The sequence below is a fragment of the Sus scrofa genome, chromosome 6 (genome assembly GCF_054392235.1).
Source record: "Sus scrofa isolate SSC_HxYL_T2T_F1_AM1 chromosome 6, Sscrofa_HxYL_maternal_Yorkshire_Landrace_v2.0, whole genome shotgun sequence".
NCBI lineage: Eukaryota > Metazoa > Chordata > Mammalia > Artiodactyla > Suidae > Sus > Sus scrofa.
In genome coordinates this window covers 171,858,568-171,882,764 of record NC_139388.1, presented here as the reverse complement: position 1 = coordinate 171,882,764, position 24,197 = coordinate 171,858,568, and the positions used below count along the sequence as shown (strand labels likewise).

Below are 24,197 nucleotides of genomic sequence, written 5' to 3'. Positions count from 1 at the left end.
AATGCCTGTTATTAAAAATCCAGTGAGAGTTCATTATAATGGAATTGACAAGGGGTTCTGTTGACTCCTATGCCACGCATCTTAAAATTATGACTGATGACATTATAATCAGGACATCTTAGCATTTCAGGAATTTCATACACTTTTTAAAATGTTTTTCAGAACATTTTTATTAACATATACCTATAGCAAATATAAGGTAAAAAGGTTTAGTACTCCTTACTCGACAAGTGTCTGATGTAATTTAACAAATAAGCTTGATTAGTTTAAAGTTTTTCACAGTGAGAGACAAATTCTTTGAGATTTTCCAGGGGCCCTGTGGAAAATCCCAGGTTGGTGCAAGGTCACAAAGGCTTCATTTAGAACTTGATTTTGGGAAAGTTTGTAGAAAATATCCAAAGGTTTTGGACATTTGATCAAATAGGATCATAGACTATTATGAAATGATATTTAATCATCTTTATTTGGTTAAAGTAACAAGTCATGTATTTCAAAGGCAAATACAAAAAGTCAGATAGTTGTAAGCAAAACTTAACTCTTTGAACATTGAGAAGATTTTATTTTCTTAAGTAATCAGAGACCAGATTAAGACAATATGAAGCACAAGAAAATATTTCGTTAAAACACAAATCTTTTGGAGTTCCCGTCGTGGCGCAGTGGTTAATGAATCCGACTGGGAGCCCTGAGGTTGTGGGTTCGATCCCTGGCCTTGCTCAGTGGGTTAAGGATCCGGCGTTGCTGTGAGCTGTGGTGTAGGCTGGTGGCTACAGCTCCAATTAGACCCCTAGCCTGGGAACCTCCATATGCCAAGGGAGCGGCCCAAGAAATGGCAAAAAGACAAAAAAAAAAAAAAAGAAAGAAAAGAAAATCTTTGTTTTCTAAGTGTATCATTATCTCTTATTAGGTACAGGCCAATAGTCCAATAAAACTTTGCCCTTTTAAGAGAGTAAAAGCCAGATTTGTTTTGGACCAGTGTATTTTTTTTTTTTTTTAATTTTCCCACTGTACAGCAAGGGGGTCAGGTTATCCTTACATGTATACATTGCAATTACATTTTTCCCCCACCCTTTGTTCTGTTGCAACATGAGTATCTAGACATAGTTCTCAATGTGGACCAGTGTATTTTTGACATTAAACTCATTCTTAAATAAATTCATTTTAACTTTAGCCAGCTTGACTACACATAAAGTTCCTTTTTTTTCCCCAAAAAAATTCCTTTTCCATGAATCTTCTCCAGCTTACTATTTCCATTCAGCTTTTGTCCTGTTTTTCCTCTTTCCTATTCTGAAACAGTCAGCCTTACTTCAGGACAAAATTACTTTCTTTTCCTCAATAAAATGCATTTGCTTCAGTCTACCTTTCTTTACCAAAAACGTATATCTTACTTTTCTTGCATATGTAGCTGTTTCCCCTTATTATTTCTGCTTGCTTTAAATGATTGTGAGTGGCCTGTTACAAATTTGTTAATACATTTCACAGTTTCTGAAAAAGCGTATTTTCCTCATAGGAAATTTTCCAGTGCAGCATGTTTATCAATAGACCCAAATATCTTTAGTTCCCTTGTAAAGGAAACCCAAAGTAAATGAACCTATTTTGAGTAATGTTCTTTATCTTATTTGATCTGAATATTTAATAGTTACCTATTATTTAATTTAACTTTAAATTAAATTTAATTAAATCTTAAAAAAACTGTAAGGTTTCATGATACCAAAAAGATCTGGACAAGTATCTAGAAAGTTTACCTAGAAACTTATATCTCTACATCCTTTCAATTCACTTATTTTCCACAGTTGTGTTTCGATCGCTCATGAAAAATTTTATCATACCAAGTATTTTTCTTGATGACAAATTTTGTGACAAACATCACATGAACATATCTGACCAATAAACCCAGGTAGAATAAAAATTGTATACCGGCATTGTTTTCAGCACTGATAAATCCAAAAACATGCCTATTTTAATCCAACCAATACCTCCAAGCTAGCTTTCAACACTAGGTCACGTGGGCCAAGGGTCCATTATGTTTCAATGCATGTAAGTGCTTGTTTGTCTTTAAACCAATTAAATAAAGCTTTTTTTATAAATTAATTTTAGCAATTCCACCCAGAGGAAGAAAAGAAAAAAAATACCGTATGCATATATAGATGCAAATGAACACATAGATGGATGTGTATAGAGACTGTATAGTTTTACTTAAAATGTTAGCCATGTCTCAGGTACAATAATACAAAACTCAAAAGAATAGTTTGATCCAGTTGTGTTTCTGGCAAACTGTTAAGTCCTTTTAGAGCTGTTTCCAGAATAAAATTGTCTTTTAGAAACTTCTGCATATCAGTAGAATAATTCAGTGTTTTCTCCCTAGAATTCTCTCTTTTAAGGATGCCTCTTAAGATGGAATTTTTTTTTTTTTTTTTTTTTTTTGCCTTTTAGGGCTACTCCCGCGGGCGGCCTGTGGAGATTTCCAGGCAAGGGATCGAATCCAAGCTGCGTCTGCAACAACACAGCTCACAGCAATGCTGGATCCTTAAACCACTGAGCAAGGCCGGGGATCGAACCTCCGTCCTCATGGATGCTAATTGGGTTTGTTAACCACTGAGCCACAATGGGAACTCCTAAGATGGACTTTTCGAACAGGATGGATGACTGACCAAAACGCTTCACCAAACAGACAGAAACAGAAAGCAAATTTTCTCCTTGGAGTTTTGGAGTCTGTCTGTCTATTATCAGAACTCTAGGGCAGGGAGTTCCCATTGCGGCTCAGCAGGTTAGGGACCTGATGTTTCTGTGAGGATGTGGGTTTGATCCCTGGCCTTGCTCACTGGCTTAAGGGGCCAACCTGCCAGCTGCAGCATAGATAGCAGATGCATGCTGGATCCCGTGTTGCTGCGGCTTTGGGGCAGGCCTTAGTTGCAGCTCCAATTTGACCGCCAGCCTGGAAACTTCCATAGGCCACAGGTGGGGCTGTAAAAAGAAAAAACAAAACCAAACCAGGGCAGTTGCTGTTTAAATCTTTCCTTTCCGTGGTTTATTTGCTCCAGTTGACTTGGAGGCAGCAGTGAGGGTTTGGTATTTGAATCCTCAGAGGGTCTGACTTTAAAGGGGCAGGTTTTGCAGAGGAGAGAGGACACTGACATCAGGGGCAGGGCCTGAGCACAAGATCAAGGCCAGGGTGGAGTCTGAGGCGAAGGGGGCGGAGAAGACACCCCAGGCGGTGCCCAGGACAGAGAAGCTGGGGGAGGGGGACACGGGGAGCTTGAGACTTTGGAAGCCAAGTTTTGTTGTTGTTTCGGTCAATTTAGAGAAACAGAATCTTGAAAAGAGACAATGTTAGAGTTTTGTGCGTGTTTGGAAGCTTCCAGGTACTAGTGAAAATAAATATATCATTTGTTTAGTTTTAGAAATGTGCTCCTCTGATTTTATCTTAAGAAAAGTGAACTTGGGGAGATTGAAAGTTCCCCGTCATGGCCCCTCTAATTTCTGACTCCTTTTTGTTTGTCTGTCCCACTTTGTTAAACATGCACATTCAGGGGGTCCACAGTTTTCATTTATTTATTCATTTATATAAGTATTATATTTGTCTTTAGGACCGCACCCGAGGCACAGGGAAGTTCCCGGGCTAGGGGTCAAATCAGAGCTACGGCTGCTGGCCTACACCACAGCCACAGCACCTCGGGATCCGAGCTGCATCTGCAACCTGCACCACAGCTCACAGCAACGCCAGATCCTTAACCCTTAACCCACTGAGCTCGGCCAGGGATCGAACCCGCATCCTCAAGGATCCTGGTCAGGTTCATTACCGCTGAGCCACTACGGGAACTCCTCCCACAGTTTTTAAACAAGAATAGGCCAGAGTGTGCAAAAGAGGGCTGCCCTCAGAGAATTTAGATGACTGGGATCCCATTTCCCTAAGTTCTTCCAGAGATCCGAGTCTGAGCCCAGACTCCCAAAGCGAGAAAACAGACTCTTAGTTCCCAGTTAGTTCCGTCTCCAGAAAAGAGCTTTCCCTTCCTCGTGCGTCTCCCAGAAAACAGCCTACCAAGGACAGGGCCTTGGACCAGAGAGAATGAAAACGTTCCCCTGAGAGGACCAAGACTTGCCAGATCCCGAATAAAGTTGGAGAACTGAAAACACAAAAGAGCAGAGCTCAGAATTGGAGAGGAACCCTCTCAAATTGAAAGGAGGCAGCAACTCACAGAAGCGAGGAGCCCAGGGGCCCAGTGCAGGTACCCCGCTTGATTCCAGGAGCCTCCTAGGATCTCTCAGGGTTGGTTTCCTTTGGACTCTCCTTGTGACACCAAATATGTCAACTTTGATATAATAGCCGATTATTTTACCAGCAAAAGTGAATTTATTTGTAAGTACCAGAGAAATTGCTATTTCACAGATGTGAGCTATGGCCAACTGTAGGCACATCCAGAGAACCTGGACGGAGAAGTTGCTTTTATAGGAAATGGGGGAGTTGACGGGAGGGGCTGTGATAACCAGAGTCCACGGAGGGAAGCTGAGATAGAGGCGGCTCACTGCTTGGGCTGCTACAGCCTCTGATGAGCTGGGCTGTCAAGGGGTGGAGAGAAGTTTTCTCTTCCATCTGGACCTTTCTGTTGGAGATGGGGTAGTCTGCACTCATTTGTAATAACAGGATGGCAGGGGGTGGGAGCGCTCCCTACAGGCCTGTCTTGACTCCAGTTTTAGCTGAGATTTATTCAATTAATTAATTTATTTACTTTTGTCTTTTGAGGGCCACGCCCTTGGCATGTGGAGGTTCCCAGGCTAGGGGTTGAATGCGAGCTGCAGCCGCTGGCCTCCACCACAGCCACAGCCACAGCAACGTCAGATCTGAGCCACATCCGTGACCTACACCACAGCTCACAGCAATGCCAGATCCTTAACCCATGGAGCGAGGCCCGGGATGGAACCCGTGTTGTCCTCTTGGATACGGGTCGGGTTTGCTTCTGCTGAGTCATGATGGGAACTCCACCATCCGTTCATGAGTTGAGGGACATTTACGTTGCTTCCACTTTGGGGCTACTGTGAATAATGCTGCGGTAAACAGTCATGCATTCATGTTCGAGTTTTTGTGGGTACATGAAATTTTCATTTCTCTCGAGTATATGTATAGCTAGTGGCAGAATTGCTGAGTCATGTGGTGACTCTGCGTTTGACCTACCGAGGGGCTCCCAGGCCGTTTTCTAAAGTCGCTTTCCCGTTTCGCATCCTGTTTCTCCCCGTGTCCCCCCTTCTTAGGACTTAAAGATGAATGCCAGTGATGTCAACCAGTGGCAGCTTTTCATTGCTCAGTTGTGGTACTGAGAGGTACATATCCTTTCTTTTTAAATATAAATAATACCAAGAAGTAGGTATGCACATTTTTTCATGACACAATGTGAAAGCTTTATTGAGCAGCCTTTCATCTTATTCCTTCCCTTTGTCTTAACTAAGTCATCTCTTGAGAGGGCAGCGGTACCAAACTCCTGATGACAGCTCGTCTTCTCCGTCTTTTTCCAGATGAAGGAGAGAATGTCACATGGCAAATGACCTAAGAGTCTCATCCTAGCCAGAGGTCTCTGGCACATGTGAACATGGCGGGCCCTGTTCTCACGGAGAGTCATATCTTTTTTTATTATTTGGATTTAAAAAATTATGCTGGATTTGAAAGCAAATCCCAGACATCCTATCACTTTATCTATAAATATTTCAGTGTGCATCTTTAACAGCTAACTTTAAAAAAAATAGCCATTATGTTATTATCTCATGTTAACTATAATTCCTTACTATTTTCTAATACCCAATCTATATTTAAATGTCCCTAATTATCTTAACTATATATTTCCACAGTTGGTTTTTGTTTTGTTTTGTTTTGTTTTTTAATCTGGGGTCCAAACAAGGTCCACACATTTGGTTGTTTTATCTTTTAATTATCTTTTATTCTAGACTAATTTTTTTTCATCTGTGCCTACAGCATGCAGAAGTTCCTGGGGAGGGATCAAACCTACCACTAGAGCAGCCAGAGCCACAGTCGTGGCAGCACAGATCCTCAACCCTCTGCACCACCATGGCACTTCCTAGACTATTTTTGATAGACCATATTTAGATAAGTAAAATAATCACAAAATAATGTAAGACAGTATTTAGTAAGGCATTAGGTAGAATATGATCAAATATGAGGCATCTAGATTTCTAACACAATCTTCATGGGCCCTATTGGTAGATACACGATATATAGGTTAGAGAACCAGATCAACTAAATTTGAAGCTCCAGCCCCACCGCTGTAGGTTGTGTAATCTTGTGCAAGTCAGTTTAGTGCTTGTTCTTTTTAAAGTTATACATGTGCATAGTTCAAAAGACAATTCTGCAAGATTTGTTACCAACAAAAATGAAGAAACGCGCTCTACTGTTACCACTGCTACCTGATCTCCTACCTCTACGAGGCATTTGTTTTCAACTCTTTCAACTCATTTGTTTGGTATTTACCTTCAAATCTCCAAATAACACACTTACACCGCCGTTCTTGATATTGCCATTTTTGCTACTTATGGGTGGTTTTTCTTTGGTCATGCCTGTGGCATGGGTAAGTTCCATGTGACCTGAGCCACAACATTGACAATGCCAGGTTCTTAACCCACTGTGGCACCAGGGAATTTCCGCTTTGAGTATTATCTGTCTATTGACTTTCTGTCACGGAAGATGAAGATTCAGTATTCCGTCACACTCACTGTTCCTCCAGCACAGATACCAAGTTCATCTTCCCATTCTGCTAATACAGTTGGAATAGCATTCAGTCCATATATTATGACCATGAAAATGCTATTCATAGGTACTGTGATTCCTGTTTTTTTTTCACTGCACATTTTATTTTTCCTGAAGTTAATACAATATTTTGCTTAGGTTTTTTATGTATTGGTCACTTATTCAACCCTGCACTCTTCCTCAGTGGTATAAATCTGTTCTTCATATGTTCAAACACATTAGGTAGTCTATCAGTTTCATTTTCTTGAACTGTCTCTAGGAGCCTTTTGAATGTGCTGCTCTGAACTATTTATTTGCTCTCTATCCCTGCTGCCTGGCCTTGGAGTTTCCCTTCTCCATTCTCTTCTTTTCGTATATCTCATTTCCTGGATCCTATAGTTTTTTCTTTTTCTTCATTTACTGGTACACATCCTCTAATAATTTCCTGAGAAAGGATGCATGAGAGATACATTTTTGAGACCTTGCCTGCACAAAAGTGTCTTCATTCTAATCTCATATTTAATTGATAGTCTGGCTGGGTATAGAATTCTTGGTTGGAAATTATTTTCCCTTCGAATATTGAAGATACCCCCCCCCCAACACACACACACACACGCACACACTGTATTTTAGGCTTTCAGTGTACCTGCTTTTTTTTTTTTTTTTTTTTTTTGTCTTTTTAGTGCCACACCTGCAGCATATGGAGGTTCTCAGGCTAGGGTTCTCAGAACTGTAGCCACCAGCCTATGCTACAGCCATAGCAACACCAGATCCAAGCCGCATCTGTGATCTACACCACAGCTCATGGCAATGCCAGATCCTTAACGCACTGAGTGAGGCCAAGGATGGAACCTGCGTCCTCATGGATGCTAGTCAGATTTGTTTCCACTGAGCCACGACAGGAACTCCCCAGTGTTCCCGTTGAGAGGTCTTAACACGACTCTGATTTTTTAGTTATTTGTATGAAACGTCTGTGTCAATGTTCTCTCTGGAAATTTGAGTGTTCTGAAATTTCATGATGCCATACCTTGCTGGAGGGCTATTTTCATGTACACTCAGAGAATGCTTTCAGGCTTAAAAACTGGAGTTCTGGAGTTCCCGTTGTGGCTCAGTGGTTGGCAAATCTGACTAGGAACGATGAGGTTTCAGGTTTGATCTCTGGCCTCGCTCAGTGTGTTAAGGATCTGGCATTGCCATGAGCTACGATGTAGGTCGCAGACGTGACTTGGATCCAGCATTGCAGTGGCTGTGGTGTAGGCCAGTAGCTGCGGTCCCGATTAGACCCCTAGCCTGGGAACCTTCATGTGCCACGGAATTGGCCCTAGAAAAGGCAAAAAGACAAAAACAAACAAACAAACAAAACAAACTCAAGTTCTTGGGAGTTCTTGTGTGGTGCAGTGAGTTAAGAATCCATCACTGGCACAGCCAAACAAATGAACCAAAAAACTCAAATTCTTTAGTTATGGGGAAATGTAATTTAATTATTTCCGTGAGTATTTTCTCTCTTCCTTAAACAATTTTTTTTTTTTCTCTTTCCTGGAACTTCCATAATTCAATTGTCATGTTTCCTAGACTGGTCCTCTAATTAAAAAAATAATCTCTTGTCTCCTACTTACTGTCTTTGTCATTTGTGGCTACATTCTGAGATTTCCTCAACTTATTTTAAATCCTTTTTATTTCTGCTATTACATTTTTAATTTTTAAGAGGTTTTTTTTTGTTTTGTTTTTGTTTTTTTTTTTCATGTTTTGACGGCACCTGCAGCACATGGAAGTTTCCGGGCCAGGGGTAGAATCAGAGCTGCAGCTGGGGTCACAGCCACAGCAAAAACAGGTCTGAGCCACATCTGCAACCTGTGCAGCAGCTTATGGCAATGCCAGATCCTTAACCCACTGAACGAGGCCAGGGGGTGAACGTGCATCCTCGCAGAGACAATGTCGAGTTCTTAACCCACTGAGCCACAGCAGGAGCTCCTATTTTTTGTTTGTATTCACTAAATGTACCTTTAAAAAAATGACATCTGGGGAGTTCCCTGGTGGCTTATCAGGTTAAGGATCTGGTGTTGGCATGGTTGTGGGGTGGTTCCACCCCGGGCCTGGGAACTTCTGTGTGCCATGGGTGTGGCCAAAAAAATGACGTTTCGTGAATAAAATATCTTCTCTCTGAGGATTTTAATGATTTTTTTCTAAGTTCTCACCTTCATAAGTATTTCCTGTTTTTCCACTTTGCATTTATTTTTCATTAGTTTTGTTCTCCGTCTTTGTATTCGATACTTTCCCCCAGTGCCTTGTGATCTTGGCCGGCAGCCCATGCTTAAGAGTGTGGTGTCTTGTTTTCAGTATTGTCTTCTCTCCTACTTCTCGTGGTACCTGGGGCTGCCAGAGATGGAGCCTTCGAGGAGTTCCGTCGACATATTTCAGGTCATGTTTCAGCTTTCCCCGCTACTAGTGTAGCATTCACCTTTCTTGGTTTTGCTAAGTTCCACTTGTTCATCGACTTTCCAAAACTTTTGTTGCTGGTATCTTTTCTCCTTTTTTTTTTTTTTTTTTAAATTCCTGTGCACTTCTGATTTACAAACAAACAAGCAAACGGTCTTTTCTGTCATTTTGAGGAGTTTGAAAGGGAGCGATACATGTGTGTAATCTAAATCAGGCTTGAGCAAACTATGGTTCTTGCACCAAACCCAGCCCTTCCCTGTTTCTAGGGCACTAAACCTTTCCCAGGCCCCTGACGTTCTAAACTTCATCCTGCCATCTCCCGCTCCGTTTCAGCGAGGGCCTGTACCATGTTCACTCCAGCCTTTTCTGTTGCACAGCAGGTGTTTGTAAGCAGTGCCACCCTTTCCCCTTCCCCCACTCTCCCAAAGGGCAGCTGGTAGTAGAAATCCAGCTATTTCCAGACTTCTGGTTTTCCTGTAGGTGCTGGTGCCCCAGGGGGTGTCGTGCCCCTGAGCCTCAGCCAGGTGCCTTTTGTGTCCTGGATGACATAGCAATTTCTTCCTCAATTTCATGGTGACTCACTTTTTAAAAATAGTCTTTGATGTGTCAGAGCCTTTTCTGAAAGTCTAAACAGGTTGTATTGACTAGTTCTCTTTTAGTCACCTGCATTCTTACCTCCTGAAAGAAACCCTAATATATTAATTAGGTATGATTTTACCTTCCTGAAACCCCACACCCTCACTTTCCACGCTTCGGTGCCTCTGGTTCCACGTTCCCACCGTGCCAGCCCAGTCTGTCCCGTCAGGTTATGTCATACCAGCTCAAATACCATCTCCAGCGTATCTTCCCAGCTTCGCCCAGAAACACTCTCCCTCTTGCCTCTGAACTCCAGTAGCACCTTCTCTAGAGGCAGGAAATAGGGCTCTGTGTATCTCTCTGTTCTCCTCCTGATGGTTCATAAACTCTTTCGTGGCTGGGACCATGTCTGATCTTTTCATACAGTCTCTTGAGCTTAGTGAAAACTCTCTACATGTTTGGTAGGTTAAACGAATGGCATCAATCTAAGGAGAGACTCCTTGAAACAAGTCTGCTAAATCAGTGGCATCCATGTAACTCATTCACGGCTGAGTCCCTGCAGTCAGATCATTGTACAGAAATTGGCCCCACTAGAGTGACACGTGCCCTCCGAGTCAGTGATCCTGCAGTATCTCTTCATCCATCAGCTTCTTCCACCTCTTTGCCACATTTGGATACTCCTTTTTTTTTTTTTGGTCTTTTCTTGGGCCGCTCCCAGGGCACATGGAGGTTCCCAGGCTAAAGGTGGAATCAGAGCTGTAGCCAACAGCCTACACCACAGCTCACGGCAACACCGGATCCTTAAACCATTGAGCAAGGCCAGGGATTGAACCCGCAACCCCATGGTTCCTAGTCAGATTCGTTAACCACTGAGCCACGATGGGAACTCCGGATACTCCTTTTTACAAACAGTTCTTGCCTCTTCTGACTTTCTCTGTCCTGCTGTGCCCATCTTTGATTATTTCACTGATGTCTCTTGCATATACCAACTCTATTCTCCTGCATCAGTCAGTAGGTGTGTTTTATTTTCTGTCCTCAGGCTTTTTCTTCCCTCTGTCTTCAGGAATCTTGTTTACTCTCATTTTGCGTGTTTGGAATTAGGGTTGATAGAGAAGAAACAGATGTCCTCAGACTAGAGGTTAGATTGCCCCCCGGATCTGAGCAGTGGAAAAAGTAGAACAAGACACAGGTAGCCATGTGGCCATTCAAATACCAGTTTTGCTCATGGACCAGTAAGTCCCTAAAGTTGAGAGCTCTTTCCTGAAACTAGATTGGAGAACACAGTTTATACCCAAGGTCCAAGCAGGGCCTTCTACTTCTCCTGAAATTTAGACCCTACAGGGTGAGTGGTGCTTGGAGCAGGTCATCAGGGAGGCAGAAAGTGCTCCAGGGTGTTAAAGCACGAAGCCTGGAAGGTAGAGGCGCTCACACCATACGCAGCTCTACGTTAGCAGGAGACTGGAAAAGCTGAATCTTAGTTGTCGGCCAGGCCTCAAGGGAACTGAGGAAGAGCTAAACCCTAAGGTCTCGTGGAAAGATGGTCCGTGGGTTAGCTGACTGCTGCAGAGAAGAAGTGCAAGAACCTTCGGGATCTGGGGCAGCCCTGTAAGGTATCGTGTTGCCCTCAAGGGCAGGGTTTTGTCTCTTCACTCTGATGCTCTGCCACTCACATGGGCCTCAAGGCCCCGTGTCGAGTCCAGCCCAGGGCCTCCAGCTTCTACTCTTCTTTGCTTGTCGGCTTGTATCTCCCACCAACAGCCCCATCTCTCTGTGCTTTCCAGGGCAGGTCTCCAAAGGGTAGAACTTGTCTGCCTTTTAGATGGATGACCAGTCTGTGGACTGCCTTCTCTTGGGTCAGGTGCTCATCCGTGGCCCAGGTGTCAGACCAGAAGACAGGCAGGGCCATGACGTTCAGATGAAGGCCACCCTAGGTCAGGCCACAGTCAGCATCTACATGTACAGCCAGGCTGAACGTGTAGATAGAATCCTCCCTCTTCCTTGTCTCTTACTCATGTCCCACGAGTCACTAGTCCTGAAATGTTCCCTTTTAAACATTTTTGGCGTCCTTCCCCCCTCCCCCTTCTTCTCTTTCTTGATTCCCGTTGCCATTGCCTTGGTCCGGGCCACCATCGCTTTTCATCTGGAATGTTCCATTCTCTTCTACCAGTCTCCTGGCCTTCGGTCTCTCTCAACTAATTTGCCTTTTACTCTGATGCTAGAACAGTCAGCTTCGTTCCCACATGGCAGTGAAAGTTTATATTTAAGAATATAGGAGTTCCCGCTGTGGCCCAGTGGGATCGTGGCGTCTCTGGAGCACTGGGATGTAGGTTCGATCCCTGGCCCAGCACGGTTGGTTAAGGATCTGGTGTTGCTGCGGCTGTGGTGGAGGTCACAGCTGCGGCTTGGATCTGATCCCCAGCCCAGGAACTCCATATACTGCAGGGCGGCCAACAAAGAAAAAATAGATAATATAAACCAGGGAGTTCCCACCAAGGTGCAGTGGGTTCCGAATCCAACTGCAGTAACTCAGGTTGCTTTGGAGGTGTGAGTTCGATCCCCAGCCCAGCGCAGTGGGTTAAAGGATCTAGCGTTGCTGCAGCTGTGAATCGGATTCAATCCCTGGCGCAGGAACTACGATATGCACAGATGCAGCCATTAAAAAATAGAAAGAAAAAAAAAGAATATAGGAGTTCCCGTCGTGACTCAGTGTTTAACGAATCCGACTGGGAGCCCTGAGGTTGTGGGTTCAATCCCTGGCCTCACTTAGTGGGTTGAAGATCCAGCGTTGCCCGTGAGCTGTGATGTAAGTTGCAGATGTGGCTCAGATCCCGTGTTGCTGTGGCTGTGGTGTAGGCCTCCAGGTACAGCTCTGATTTGACCCCTAGCCTGGGAACTTCCATATGCCGTGGGAGCGGCCCAAGAAAAGACAAAAAAAAAAAAAAAAAAAGAGTATGAATCAGATCATGTTACTGCCTTGGTCTTAAGCAGGGGCTTCTCCCTGCTATTGAAATACAATACGGATGTCTTTCTATGGCTTCTTACAGATCTGGCTTCTGTCTTCCTCCCTGACCTCATCTCCCACCTGCCTCCTGTTTCGTGCTGTGTGTTACAGCACCACAGGCCTTCTTTCTTGTCTTTTTTTTCCCTTTTTTTTTTTGTCTTTTGTCTTTCTAGGGCCACACCTGCAGCATATGGAGGTTCCCAGGCAAGGGGTCTAATTGGAACTACAGCTGCCGGCCCACACCAGAGCCACAGCAATGTGAGATCTGAGCCACGTCTGCGACCTACACCACAGCTCACGGCAACGCCACATCCCCAACTCACAGGGCAAGGCCAGGGATCGAACCCACAACCTCATGGTTCCCAGTTGGATGCGTTTCCGCTGCGCCATGACGGGAACTCCCTCTTTCTTGTCTTAAATGTACCAACATCACTGACTTACTTTCCTTCCCCCTGGAACTTTTCCCTGGCGTCATTCCTTGGTGGGCTCCCACCTTCGGGTCTCAGCCATGTGTCCCCTTGGAGGAGGAGCCTTCTGTGGCATTGCTGTACTCCCACCCTTGGGCACTAGACATCGTTAGATATTCATTGGACCCCTTATCACTGTCAGAAATGGTTTTGTTCAGGTATTTGTTTACTTGGGTTTTTTTTAATCCCCTGGCGAATGTATAAATTCCTTGAGAACAGAACTTTCTTTTCCTTCTTGAACAGTCTCCCCAAATCCCATGTCTGGTGGTTGCTTAAGAAACATGCTAAGTGAATGAACAATGAACTCTCTCCCTCGTCACGCCGATGTCCATACAGGTACCTTGCACTTGGTTTTGCTCCGTCCACTTTATTGAGACATGATAGGCAGGGAACATTGTGTATGTTTCAAGTGTGCAACACGATCACTTGAACAACTCCTATGTTGTGAAATGATTTCTGGCACTCACAGAGTTACCTTTGTGTGTGTGTGTGTGTGTGGCGAGAGCATTTAAGATCCCCTTTCTTAGCGACTTCGGAGTACACAGCAGCGTTGGTCACTCTCGGATGCTTAGCTGTGTGTGTGTTTTTACTTTTCTTGTTAGGTCGCAAGCTATTTGAAGGAACAGTTTTCTCCCATTCATGCTGACACTGCTGGGCCTTACACGTGGTGGCTGCAGGATGTATGTGCTGACCATGTACCACGATGGGTAGCCCCCAAAGTGTAGCTCGTTTATTGCATAATTTGAATTTTGGAAGCCTTTCCAATGGCTGGAAAGACTGAGCCCCATTCTTCATCCTTCCTTTATATTCTTTTTTATCACTTCAGAAACCAGACACAGGAAACATCTGACTGTAATAAAAGATTTCCAGTAAATTCTAGGTTTCCTCACTGAACAGAGTCACGTGCAGCAAGGCTCTGTTGTGCTTTGGTCTGGAATTCTGTTTGGTCACTTGTATAACACACCACATGGCCGCCCCTGGCCTGGGAGCCAGGAACAGCTGGAGCCAGGGCCGTTTGAACTAAAAATGACATATTTGTTAGCCCGAGAGGGAGAAGTCTGGATATTCTTGCTCCATTTCTTGCAAAACAAACTTTTCAATTTGTTGAATACTGACTTTTCCCTTTAGCTGTCAAAGTGGTTTATAACGAAAATGATCTCCCATCCTTTAGCATAAACACAAAAAAATGAATGACCAAACTGATGCTCAAATCTCTGCCTTAAAGGCTCAAAGCAGCATCCATCCAGACTTACACAAAACCTGATCTATGTCTCTAACTTCTTCCTGAAGTTTCTACTCTTTCACTTGTATCCTCCGCAGTTTAAAGACACATGTTCTTAGGAGCATTCCACTACCACTGGAAATAATATTTGCAAAAACTCTGACTTTTTCTTTCCAGTAAGACTGTCATCTGTTTGGTGCTTACCCCTTGCACACCCTTATCACACTTTATTTTCACTTTAAGTGCCTGTTAGCCTCTCTGCTTCCTTGCCTGGAAGGCAAAGCTTGTCTCCCATTCAGCCTCCATATCTCTAGTATCTGGCACATAATAGGCACTTGATAATATTTGTGGGAAGGAAGAAAGAAGAAAAAAAATTTTTTAAAAGCCAGTCTGTCTTTTAGTGCTGCAAATGAAAGAACTTGAAATTGAAAAAAAAGGGGGGGGGAATGTAGTTTTAAGAAAAGAGCCTATCTATTTAGGAATTGATGTTGCTGAGGTGTATTTAACTGTCATGAAATATAAGGATGACCTCGGGAGCTAAGGGGAAAAGCCGAATCACTTTTCAGCACGTACAGTGAATAACGATGGTGATGGACCACCTTCCACCCTTTTGTCCTGTACCAGTGAGTTGGCGATGAAAATCCTAACACTGTATGAGAGTTCTTGTTTAACTTTTCTTTTTCTGACCATGTAAGTAACACATGTTAACTATAGAAGCTTTGCTTCTGTGACTTAAACATCGCCTATATAATTCTTTCACCCAGAGATTATTAATCATTGTTAGTATTTAGGTTGTTTTTTTTTTTCTTTGATGCTTAGTTATGTTTTAGTCTTTTAGTTAACATCTAGCCCTCTTTCTTTACATTTAGATTGAAAAGTTTAAAAAAGATTATTTCAGGACTGCTTGTGAGTATAAAGAAGGTAAATTACATTTGGAAAAATACTTGTCAAGCGCAATAAAAATTTGAGATGCTGTTTTTATTGTTGCCGATCTGGGCAGTCAGCTCCTTAGAAAGACTCCTAATCTTCTCCAGGTGACTGATCTCTCACCTAGAAAGCGCCGGGGGCCCTTTTCTTGTTCCCCCGGCACTGCTTTGTGGAAATGCTTTTATCTTCCAAGGAAGCTTCATGGTTCAAGGACATTTCAAGGTTGACTTGAATTGAATGAGAATCTGTATGCAGAATGCTCTCTCCCCGTCCCGATTTGTGAAATATCACTCCAATAACGTCACCTTTGAAAGAAAGCAAAACCCTTCGTAGGTTATTCCTTTGTTTAATGAACATATTGTCCACTTTCTGAGTGTCCCGTGCTGCGCTCGGCGTCGAAGCTTCAAAATGAGCCCTTGTCCTCAGAGAACTTGCGGTTTAATGAGAGAAGAGGAGTAAAAAATCACTGTACTGCAGTAGAATAAATGCCATTTTAGCAGTGCAGTGGTGGCCTAAAGAGAAGGGGCCGAATTGATCCGAGAAGCCTGCAGGAAGAGGGGTGATTACATTGGGTGGGAGGGTTTTGGTTTTTTTTAATGCAAACAGGCAGAGAAAACAGTGTGTCTGGTGTCTGAAGACACAAAGGCGCACGTCTCTGTGCAGAAATGAAAGTAGTTTAGCACATCTGGAGTATGAGGCATGTGTTGGAAGTCATGCCTGAGCCCAAACGGTAAAGAGCTTGAATAGCAGAGCTTGGACTTGATCTCATAGGCTACCGGCAGCCACGGAAGCATTTTAACCAGGAGCAAAGCCATGGTCAGGTATGCTTTGTTAGAGAAGTCATGCAGCAGTATTAGGATGGTGGAAGCGGACTAAGTTGGAGGTAGGGGCATGGTGAAGGGGCTGTGAGAACAGCCTCAGCCAAAAAAAAGAACAGGCAGATGTCCAGAAAAGGGTGGTCTGCAGAGACAGAAAGTCAAGTGGTGGTTACCTGGGGCTGGAGGTGGGCGTAGGACGTGACGGTACGTGAGCACAAGGGAGCCACTGAGGGAGCTGGAGATTTCCACGACTGCACGTGCCGATGGTCGCACGTCTCTGTCAACTTTCTAAAATCACTGACCTGTACACTTAAAGTGAGTGTGTGTTATAGCACGTAAGTCGTACCTCAGTAAAGGTGTTTTAAAAAGAGAGAGAAAGAGATCGGGGCTTCTCTTCTGAAAGGGCACAGTAGCATTGGAAGGAGACAGGTTCGATCCCTGGCCTCGCTCCATGGGTTAAGGATCCAGTGTTGCCATGAGCTGTGGTGTAGGTTGCAGACGCAGCTCAGATCCCGTGTGGCTGTGGCTGTGGTGTAGGCTGGCATCTATAGCCCCGACTGGATCCCTAGCCTGGGAACATTTGTATGCCGCAGGTACGGCCCTAAAGGAAAAAAAAAAAAAAAAAAGCAGCATTTACCAGAAGGAGGACTAGAGCAAATACTTTTAAAATTTAACAGTGGTTATACGTATACTGTTACACCTGGGAGATTGGGCTGGCTCTAAGCTTTCGAAGGACTTCCTGCTGTTCCTGGGAGCTTTTATTTATTCAGGACAGTACAGTCCTTCTGGTAAATACTGTTTTTTTTTGTTGTCTTTTTTTTTGGGGGGGGGGCAGCTGTAGCTCTGATTCGACCCTAGCCTAGGAACTTCCATACGCTGCAGGTGCAGCCCTAAAAAAGACAAAAAAAAAAAAAAAAGAAGTAGAATTTATGAGACATTAATCATATCTCATCTCACCTTACCTGATTAGCCAAGTGTCCTAATTGTGCCTCTACATTTTTGTAAAAAAAAAAAGTGTCAACCTTACCTTTTAGTTGGTAGGTTTCAAAGCATATTGATCTGCCCTTAAATGGTGGGCTGGAATAGCTACCACTGGATCCTTATCAAAAACCATATCCTTCAGCTTTCTGCTCCCCAGTTCTGAGCAAATACTTGGTTGTGAGAAAAAGTTTATGAAGGATTGCCTGAAGGAGTTGAGGCCCGAACATTTTTCTAGGCACTGTTGTCCAGCAAATAGTTACTGCCTGCCAGGTGTTATGCTCGTAGCATCGCAGTGAGTAAAGCAGATATAGTGTCTGCCTTTGTGGAGCGTATCGTCTAGCAGTGGGGAGAGATGTTACTTACAGTTATGGTAACTCTTGTGTCAGATTTCCATGCGTAACACGAGAAAATGACACACACCTGAGATCTGAAGGCTCACGCTGGGTCCTCCCTGCAGCCAACCCGCGTCCCTTTGTAGTGAGTGAGCCTTTTGAATGGGATCCCTTTTGAGTCTGGGGTATCTGGGATTACCCGGGGCCTTAAATTATCTTGGTGTCGGAGTTCCCGTTGGGGCTCAGTGGTTAACGAATCCGACTAGGAACCATGATGTTGCAGGTTCGATCCTTGGCTTCGCTCTGGCGTCGCCATGAGCGGTGGTGTAGGTCGCAGACGCGGCTCGGATCTGGCGTTGCTGTGGCTGTGGTGTAGGCTGGCGGCTGCAGCTCAGATTAAACCCCTAGCCTGGGAACCGCCATATGCCGCGGGAGCAGCCCCAGGAAAAAAAAGGCAAGAAGACCAAATAAATAGTAAATAATCTTGGGGTCCCTTATCATTGCCCTTATTGGGCTGTGCGTTGGCTCCATGCCATCATCCGTACCAGCTCCTAAGCAGCCGCACAGGATTTGCAGTGACTCCCTACCGAAATGCTGTGACGTTGCCGTCGGCAGCATCACGCGGCACCCCTTCATTAAGACCCCAGGAGAGATTTCTTGCTGATCCCCGTGTGCCGTTTGCTTTTGTCCGTTGCTCTTCGGGGGGCCCTGAGACACCCCGTCTCCTCTCGGCCTCAGGTCTGCACACATTCTCTTCCCTTCTCATCGGGTTTAACCCTCACTTGGCCATCAGCTCCTAGTTGAGGCGTCACTTTAGCGAGGGGGTGTCCCTCGCCCACGCCCACCCCCTGTCCCGAGTCGCTCCCGCTCCCGAGGGAAACTCTCAGCGCTCTTGTCTTTCTTAACTAAGCGGCTTTTAGTTGAATAACGTGTTGTTAGGTGACGTTTGTCTCTCTCAGGCTGATGATGGATCCATGAGGGCAGAGACCAGGACTTTTTTGTCTATTCCTGTATCTCCAAGTCAGAGTGTGGTATCTTATACACAATAGATGCCCAGTAAATATTTACTCAACGGTGAACAAAGGAATGAATGCGTGCATTGTGGGCACTAAACCTTGTTCATTTGCTCCTTTTCTTTCGCTGTTTTGGACTCGGGCCGCTTTGATTCTCCCTTCAGCATGTGCCCAGGTCCTCACGGCATGCGCTTTGTGCACAGCATTCTCCTGACTCTGGACGATTTTTCTACCTTTGACGTCTTCATTTTAAAAGTTCCAGGAGTTCCCGTCGTGGCGCAGTGGTTAACGAATCCGACTAGGAACCATGAGGTTGCGGGTTCGGTCCCTGCCCTTGCTCAGTGGGTTAACGATCCGGCGTTGCCGTGAGCTGTGGTGTAGGTTGCAGACGCGGCTCGGATCCCGCGTTTCTGCGGCTCTGGCGTAGGCTGGTGGCTGCAGCTCCGATTCGACCCCTAGCCTGGGAACCTCCATATGCCGCGGGAGCGGCCCAAGAAATAGCAACAATAACAACAACAACAACAACAACAAAAGACAAAAAAAAAAAAAAAAGTTCCAGTGTGTCCTGTAAATTCTAATAGGTCACTTCATATTTTCGGAGGGAAGAAGTAATAGACAATTGGGTATATGAATAGGAAAAGAAAGGGAGACGCCAAAGGGAAATGCCAGGGCCTTTAACCAGCTGTAGGAGAGAAATTTTCTTTTGCTTTGTTTGAATTTTATTTTCACTAAGAGAAGAAAAAAGAAGTAACTGTGTCCCCTCATTTGGCAGGAAATGCCTCTGAAGAATTTGGGGCATGTCTCTGCCCTGGGGTGTTCCTCGCAGGGGCCTGAGCCTTGGGGCTGGGCTCAGCAGGGCCTCCGCGGCCCAGGGGGTGGGTGGCACGGACCTGTGGGAGGCTGTCTGTGCAGCTGAGTCCCATTCCAGTTGACTTCCTTGGGGGAGGGTTTGGGCACAGCCGGTGGGAGCTGGTGTGGTTGTTTTAAAAACTGTAAAAAGGAAAAAGAAATGAACTTATCCTCTTGTGTTGCAGATTCAGTGGTTCTTTCCTTTGACTCCGCTGGACAAACGCTAGGCTCAGGTACCAGTCCCTCCCGTTTTATCACCCTTCCAGCACTCAGCACTGGCCACATTTGAAGTGGCGCCTAATGAGGTTGGGGAGGGGGTGTCTGGGAGGACAGTGGGAACATCTCAGTATGGTAAGAAAATCTCAAGAAGCTTTTCGAGGCACCCAAGTCTGGGAAGCACCAGTGGGGTGCAACATTCAGAAGACTTTGCCAGTTGCTTTATAAGTGTACAGCCAGGGGGTTGCCGTAGATGCTTCTTCCTTATTCAGCGTGGTCCAGGCTCATGGAAAAGGTGTCTGTTTCCTGTGCCCATATCCTGTCTCGGAGAGGGAGCCGGAAGGCATTGAGAGACCCCAGGGTCTGGGCACGTTGGAGCAGTGAACCGGCAGGGCTTTCCAGCAGCATGTCAGGCTCGAGAGAGCATCCCTGCTTCCTGAGGACACACACCCTGTCGCATATTCACCCGCACACCCCACATGCTCCAGTACACACCTCTCTGTGAATAACAGGGAGCCTTGCTGGCCTATTGTGGGCAGTTAACCCATTTTACTGTCCTTGGATGTAGTAGAATGATGTTTCGCAAAGCAGCCGTGAGGTCGAGGTGGTTGTAGCAAGATGGACAAGGGGAAGGAGGTTCAGAGAATAGGATCACAGCTGCCACTGTTTCCTGAGGGCCTACTATGTGTCGGCACTCTGCTAAGTGCTTTATACACTCTTTCAAGGTGGGCGGTTCATCTTTAATTATAGCTAAAGAAGCTAATACTCAAAGAGACGAAGTAACCTGTCCAGGGCCCCTCGTGTCTGTCCAGCCCCAGAGCCTGCCTGCACCCCGTGCCTTGGCATCTTACTTTCTTGTTCCTTGAAGCTCGAAGTGCCCCCACTGAAATGCTGAGACAGGAGAGGTCACTCCAGGACAGAATGGAGACACATTCTGAAAGAGTTTTGACATAGACACAAGGTTATGTCTGTTTATATAGGAAAAGATGGGTCAGTTCTATTACATTCGCGTTAAGAACGTCTTTTCATCAAAAGATAGTCATTAATAGACTGCAAAGACAATTCAGAGTTAAAAAAAGCTGTCTATAACACAAATAACCACCAAAGGGCTTGTTTCCAGAATAAAGCACTCCAAAAATCAATATGAATAAAGAAACAAACAAAAGGCCCAAACAGACACTTCACAAAAGCGGAGTCCAAATGGCCAGTAACTCTATGAAAAGGTGTTCGATTGCGTTAGTACCTGGGGAGATGCAAATTCGCATTTCAGTGAGACATCACTGCACATCGAGGGACACAGGAAAACTTGAAAAGCTTGACATTCCAGGGTTGGCGAGGAGGCGGCACAGAGGAAACTCTGAGTCTCTGTTGGTCAGTGGGTAAGTTGGTTACAGCCACTTTGGGAAAAACTACGGTAGTGCCTAGCTACATTTGAATATATGCATATTCATGACCTGCATATCCTCCCCTAGGTATATTCCCTGCAGAAATAGATACTATATATGCCATGATATCTGTACAAGATACACGTATAAGAATCTGTCTCTGTCACTGAATATAGCTAAAGGCCTGGGCAGAATGCATGCTGAGGATTCTGAAATATAAATAGTAGCACACAGATCGGGGGGGGGGGGGGACTAGAATTGAAAGTACTACCACACTGGCAAGTGAGTTTCTCAGTTTTCCCCTGGTGTCCCACATTCTGGACCCCAGGCACAAGCAGAACGGACACTAGGGCACACATGGAGAGAATTCCAGAAGACCTCTAGCTATGGCTCTGAGTGGGAACGGGGCTCTCAGGCTCAGACAGATGGGGGATCCCTAACTGTTGCTTTTCCTCAAGCCACCTGGGCATCGCTGACATTCCATGAATATCCCAGGTCCTTTCCTGCCCCAGGGCCTTTGTACTCGCCTTTTCTTCTACCTTGACTGCTCGTACCCTTTGCCCTGCATGGCTGTCTCAGGTCTCTGTTCAGATGTCACCTCTGCAGGAGGGTCTTCCCAGACACTGTATCTAAGGTAGTCTACTCTCCTGACCGCCGGCGTCCTTCTTCTCGGCGCTCATCTTTCCTTCAAATATCTGCTTATTTACCTGCAGACTGTCGGTCCCCCCCCCAGCCCCCTGCCCCCCGCAACTAGAATGTAGGCGTCGTCTGACCGAGGACCTTGCCTACCTCGTTCCTCTCTGTGCCCCTGGTCACAGTCATCATGCAGAGCAGTACCTGGCACATAGTAGGTGCTCAGTAAGTATTTACTGCGTGAAGGGTAGAGAAACAGAAGCAATAGTGTCCCTCACTTAAGGTATGTTGAGGATTACGTAAATAACGGCACACCCACGTGGTGGCATACTGTGCAGCCTTTAAAAACGATGCTACAGGAGTTCCCGTTGTGGCTCAGAGAGTTATGAACCTGACTCATATCCATGAGGATGCAGGTTTGATCCCTGACCTCACTCAGTGGGTTAAGCATCCGGTGTTGCCATGAGCTGTGGTGTAGGTCAAAGTCATGGCTCGGACCCTGTGTAGCTGTGGCTGTGGTGTAGGCCGGCAGCTGCAGCTCTGATTGGACCCCTAGCCTGGGAACTGCCATATGCTGTAGGTGTGGCCCTAAAGAGCCAATGATAATTGTTTTATTTTTTATTTTTTATCTTTTTGTCTTTTTAGGGCCGCACCCACGGTATATGAAGGTTCCCAGGCTAGGGGTCCAATCAGAGCTGTAGCTGCTGGCCTACACCACAGCCACAGCAACTCCGAATCCGAGCCGCATCTATGACCTACCCCACAGCTCACGGCAACGCCGGATCCTCAACCCACTGAGCAAGGCCAGGGATTGAACCCGCAACCTCATGGTTCCTAGTGGGATTCGTTAACCACTGAGTCACAACGGGAACTCCTAATAATTTGATTTTTATTGACACAGAAGACGTCAAGGGTATCGTTAAGTGAACAAAATAGGAACATACCGCATGTATGTTGAGGCCGCACATTCACACATATATTTGTGGAAAGAGATTTCTGGGAAGATAGTCACCAAAATGTTTGCAGCAATTAACTTTTTTTTTTTTTTAATGGCTGCCCCCTGCGGTATATGGAAGTTTCTGGGCCAGGAATTGAGTCTGAGCCGCAGCTGTGGCAACACTGGATCCTTTAACCCACTGTGCCGGGCTGGGGATCAAACCCACCCCTCCGTGGTGACCCGAGCCACTGCAGTCAGATCCTTAACCCACCAGGAACTCCTGCAGCAACTAACTTTAGGTGATGGGAGTTTTGAATGATTCTTACTTCATTCTTTTCAAGCTTTTTACATTCAAATTTTTGCAGTAAGCTTGTGTTAGTTACTTCTACACCTGGGAAAAATAAACTTATTTTTTGTTTGGAGAGAAGGACTCTGTCTTTGCGTGGTGATTGTGTACTGATCTAAGCTCCACGAAGTTTCAGATGCCAGCTGCAGAGTGAGCCGTTTTTTCTGCTTCCTGGCCCCGCTGCCCTTCCGACATGCCTTCCCTGATAACCCTCCTGCAGTTTAGCACGAGATGCACTGGCATGGTCTGGACCCACTTGCTGTCATGACTAGAACTGAATTTACTACACGTCCAGCTCCAGACAGCCGCTTTTTTCCCAGGACAGAGGGGAGACGGCGCATGGCCTCTTTGCCTGCGTCGGGAGGGGGCTTCATCTACCACCGGAGGTTCCACGCTCCGCTGGCTCCCGGTGCCGTCCCAGCTGTGCTGAGGTTGGCGGGCTCATGGTCACAGGGGACCACGTCTCGTCAGGAGCTCCTTGCTAGGCCTTTCTCCTCCCCACACCCGTCTACACCCATTTGAGACTGGACTTCAGTTTGTGAACATCTAACTTGTTTTACTGGGTCAGTTAATTTAGTCCAGGTCAGTGAAATCTTCTGTGTTTATTTTATAAAACTGCTTTTCCTATTTTAGTTTGTCTTTGATTAATTGATCCTATGCTGTGATTTATCTTCCTGACTCGAGATGCTGTGGGAGCTGTTTGCACTCTGGCCAGCCCCTTCTGGGCCTCTGTGGACTCCCATGTGCATGTGTGGGCATGGCCAGGCCTTTTGACATCACGCTGGGGCAGGCGGTGGGAGGTAACAGCAGATAATTGCTGTCATGGCAGCTCTCCTAACATGAGCGTCTGCTCTTGTTTCCTCTGAGAGTCAGTGCGGCCTACAGTAAAGAAAAGAAGCTGGGGAGTCAAACCTGGCCTGGTTCAGTAACACCCCAGCTCGTCCATGCACTGGCTTATGGACGTTCCTAGGCCAGGGGTGGTATTGGAGCTGCAGCTGCCAGTCTGCACCATAGTCACAGCAGAACAGGTTCTGAGCCGTACCTGTGACCTACGCTGCAGCTTGCGGCAGTGCCAGATCCTTAACCCACTGAGGAAGGCCAGGGATCCAACCCGCATCCTCATGGGTAGATACTAAGTTGTGGTCTTAACCCACTGAGCCACAGCAGGAGCTCCCTGCTCAGGGGTCTTGAACGTGTTATCTCCTCTCTAAAATGGTTTGCTCCCCTGTGTAATGGAGAGAATACCCACCTCCTAGGGGTTGTACGGGCTACCCGGAGAGTGTAGGTGAAAGTACTCAGAGCAGCACCAATTCACATAGATGCTCAATAAA

General features: G+C 45.6%; 1 protein-coding gene across 20 annotated transcripts in view; it reads left to right on the top strand.

Annotated features, from left to right (window-relative positions):
- The window catches only part of ST3GAL3 (ST3 beta-galactoside alpha-2,3-sialyltransferase 3), a 231,182-nt gene that overhangs the window by 94,571 nt on the left and 112,414 nt on the right, over nucleotides 1–24,197 (top strand). For 14 of the 20 annotated variants that reach the window (XR_014804989.1, XM_084958565.1, XM_084958572.1 and 11 more), the window contains 1 exon segment: nucleotides 19,535–19,582. The exons of the other annotated variants lie outside the window; for them this stretch is intronic. Coding sequence is in view for 12 of the 14 variants with exons in the window: in XM_084958565.1 (XP_084814691.1) it covers nucleotides 19,535–19,582 (48 nt within the window). In the remaining 2 variants the exon portion in view is untranslated. 20 annotated transcript variants of the gene reach the window in all.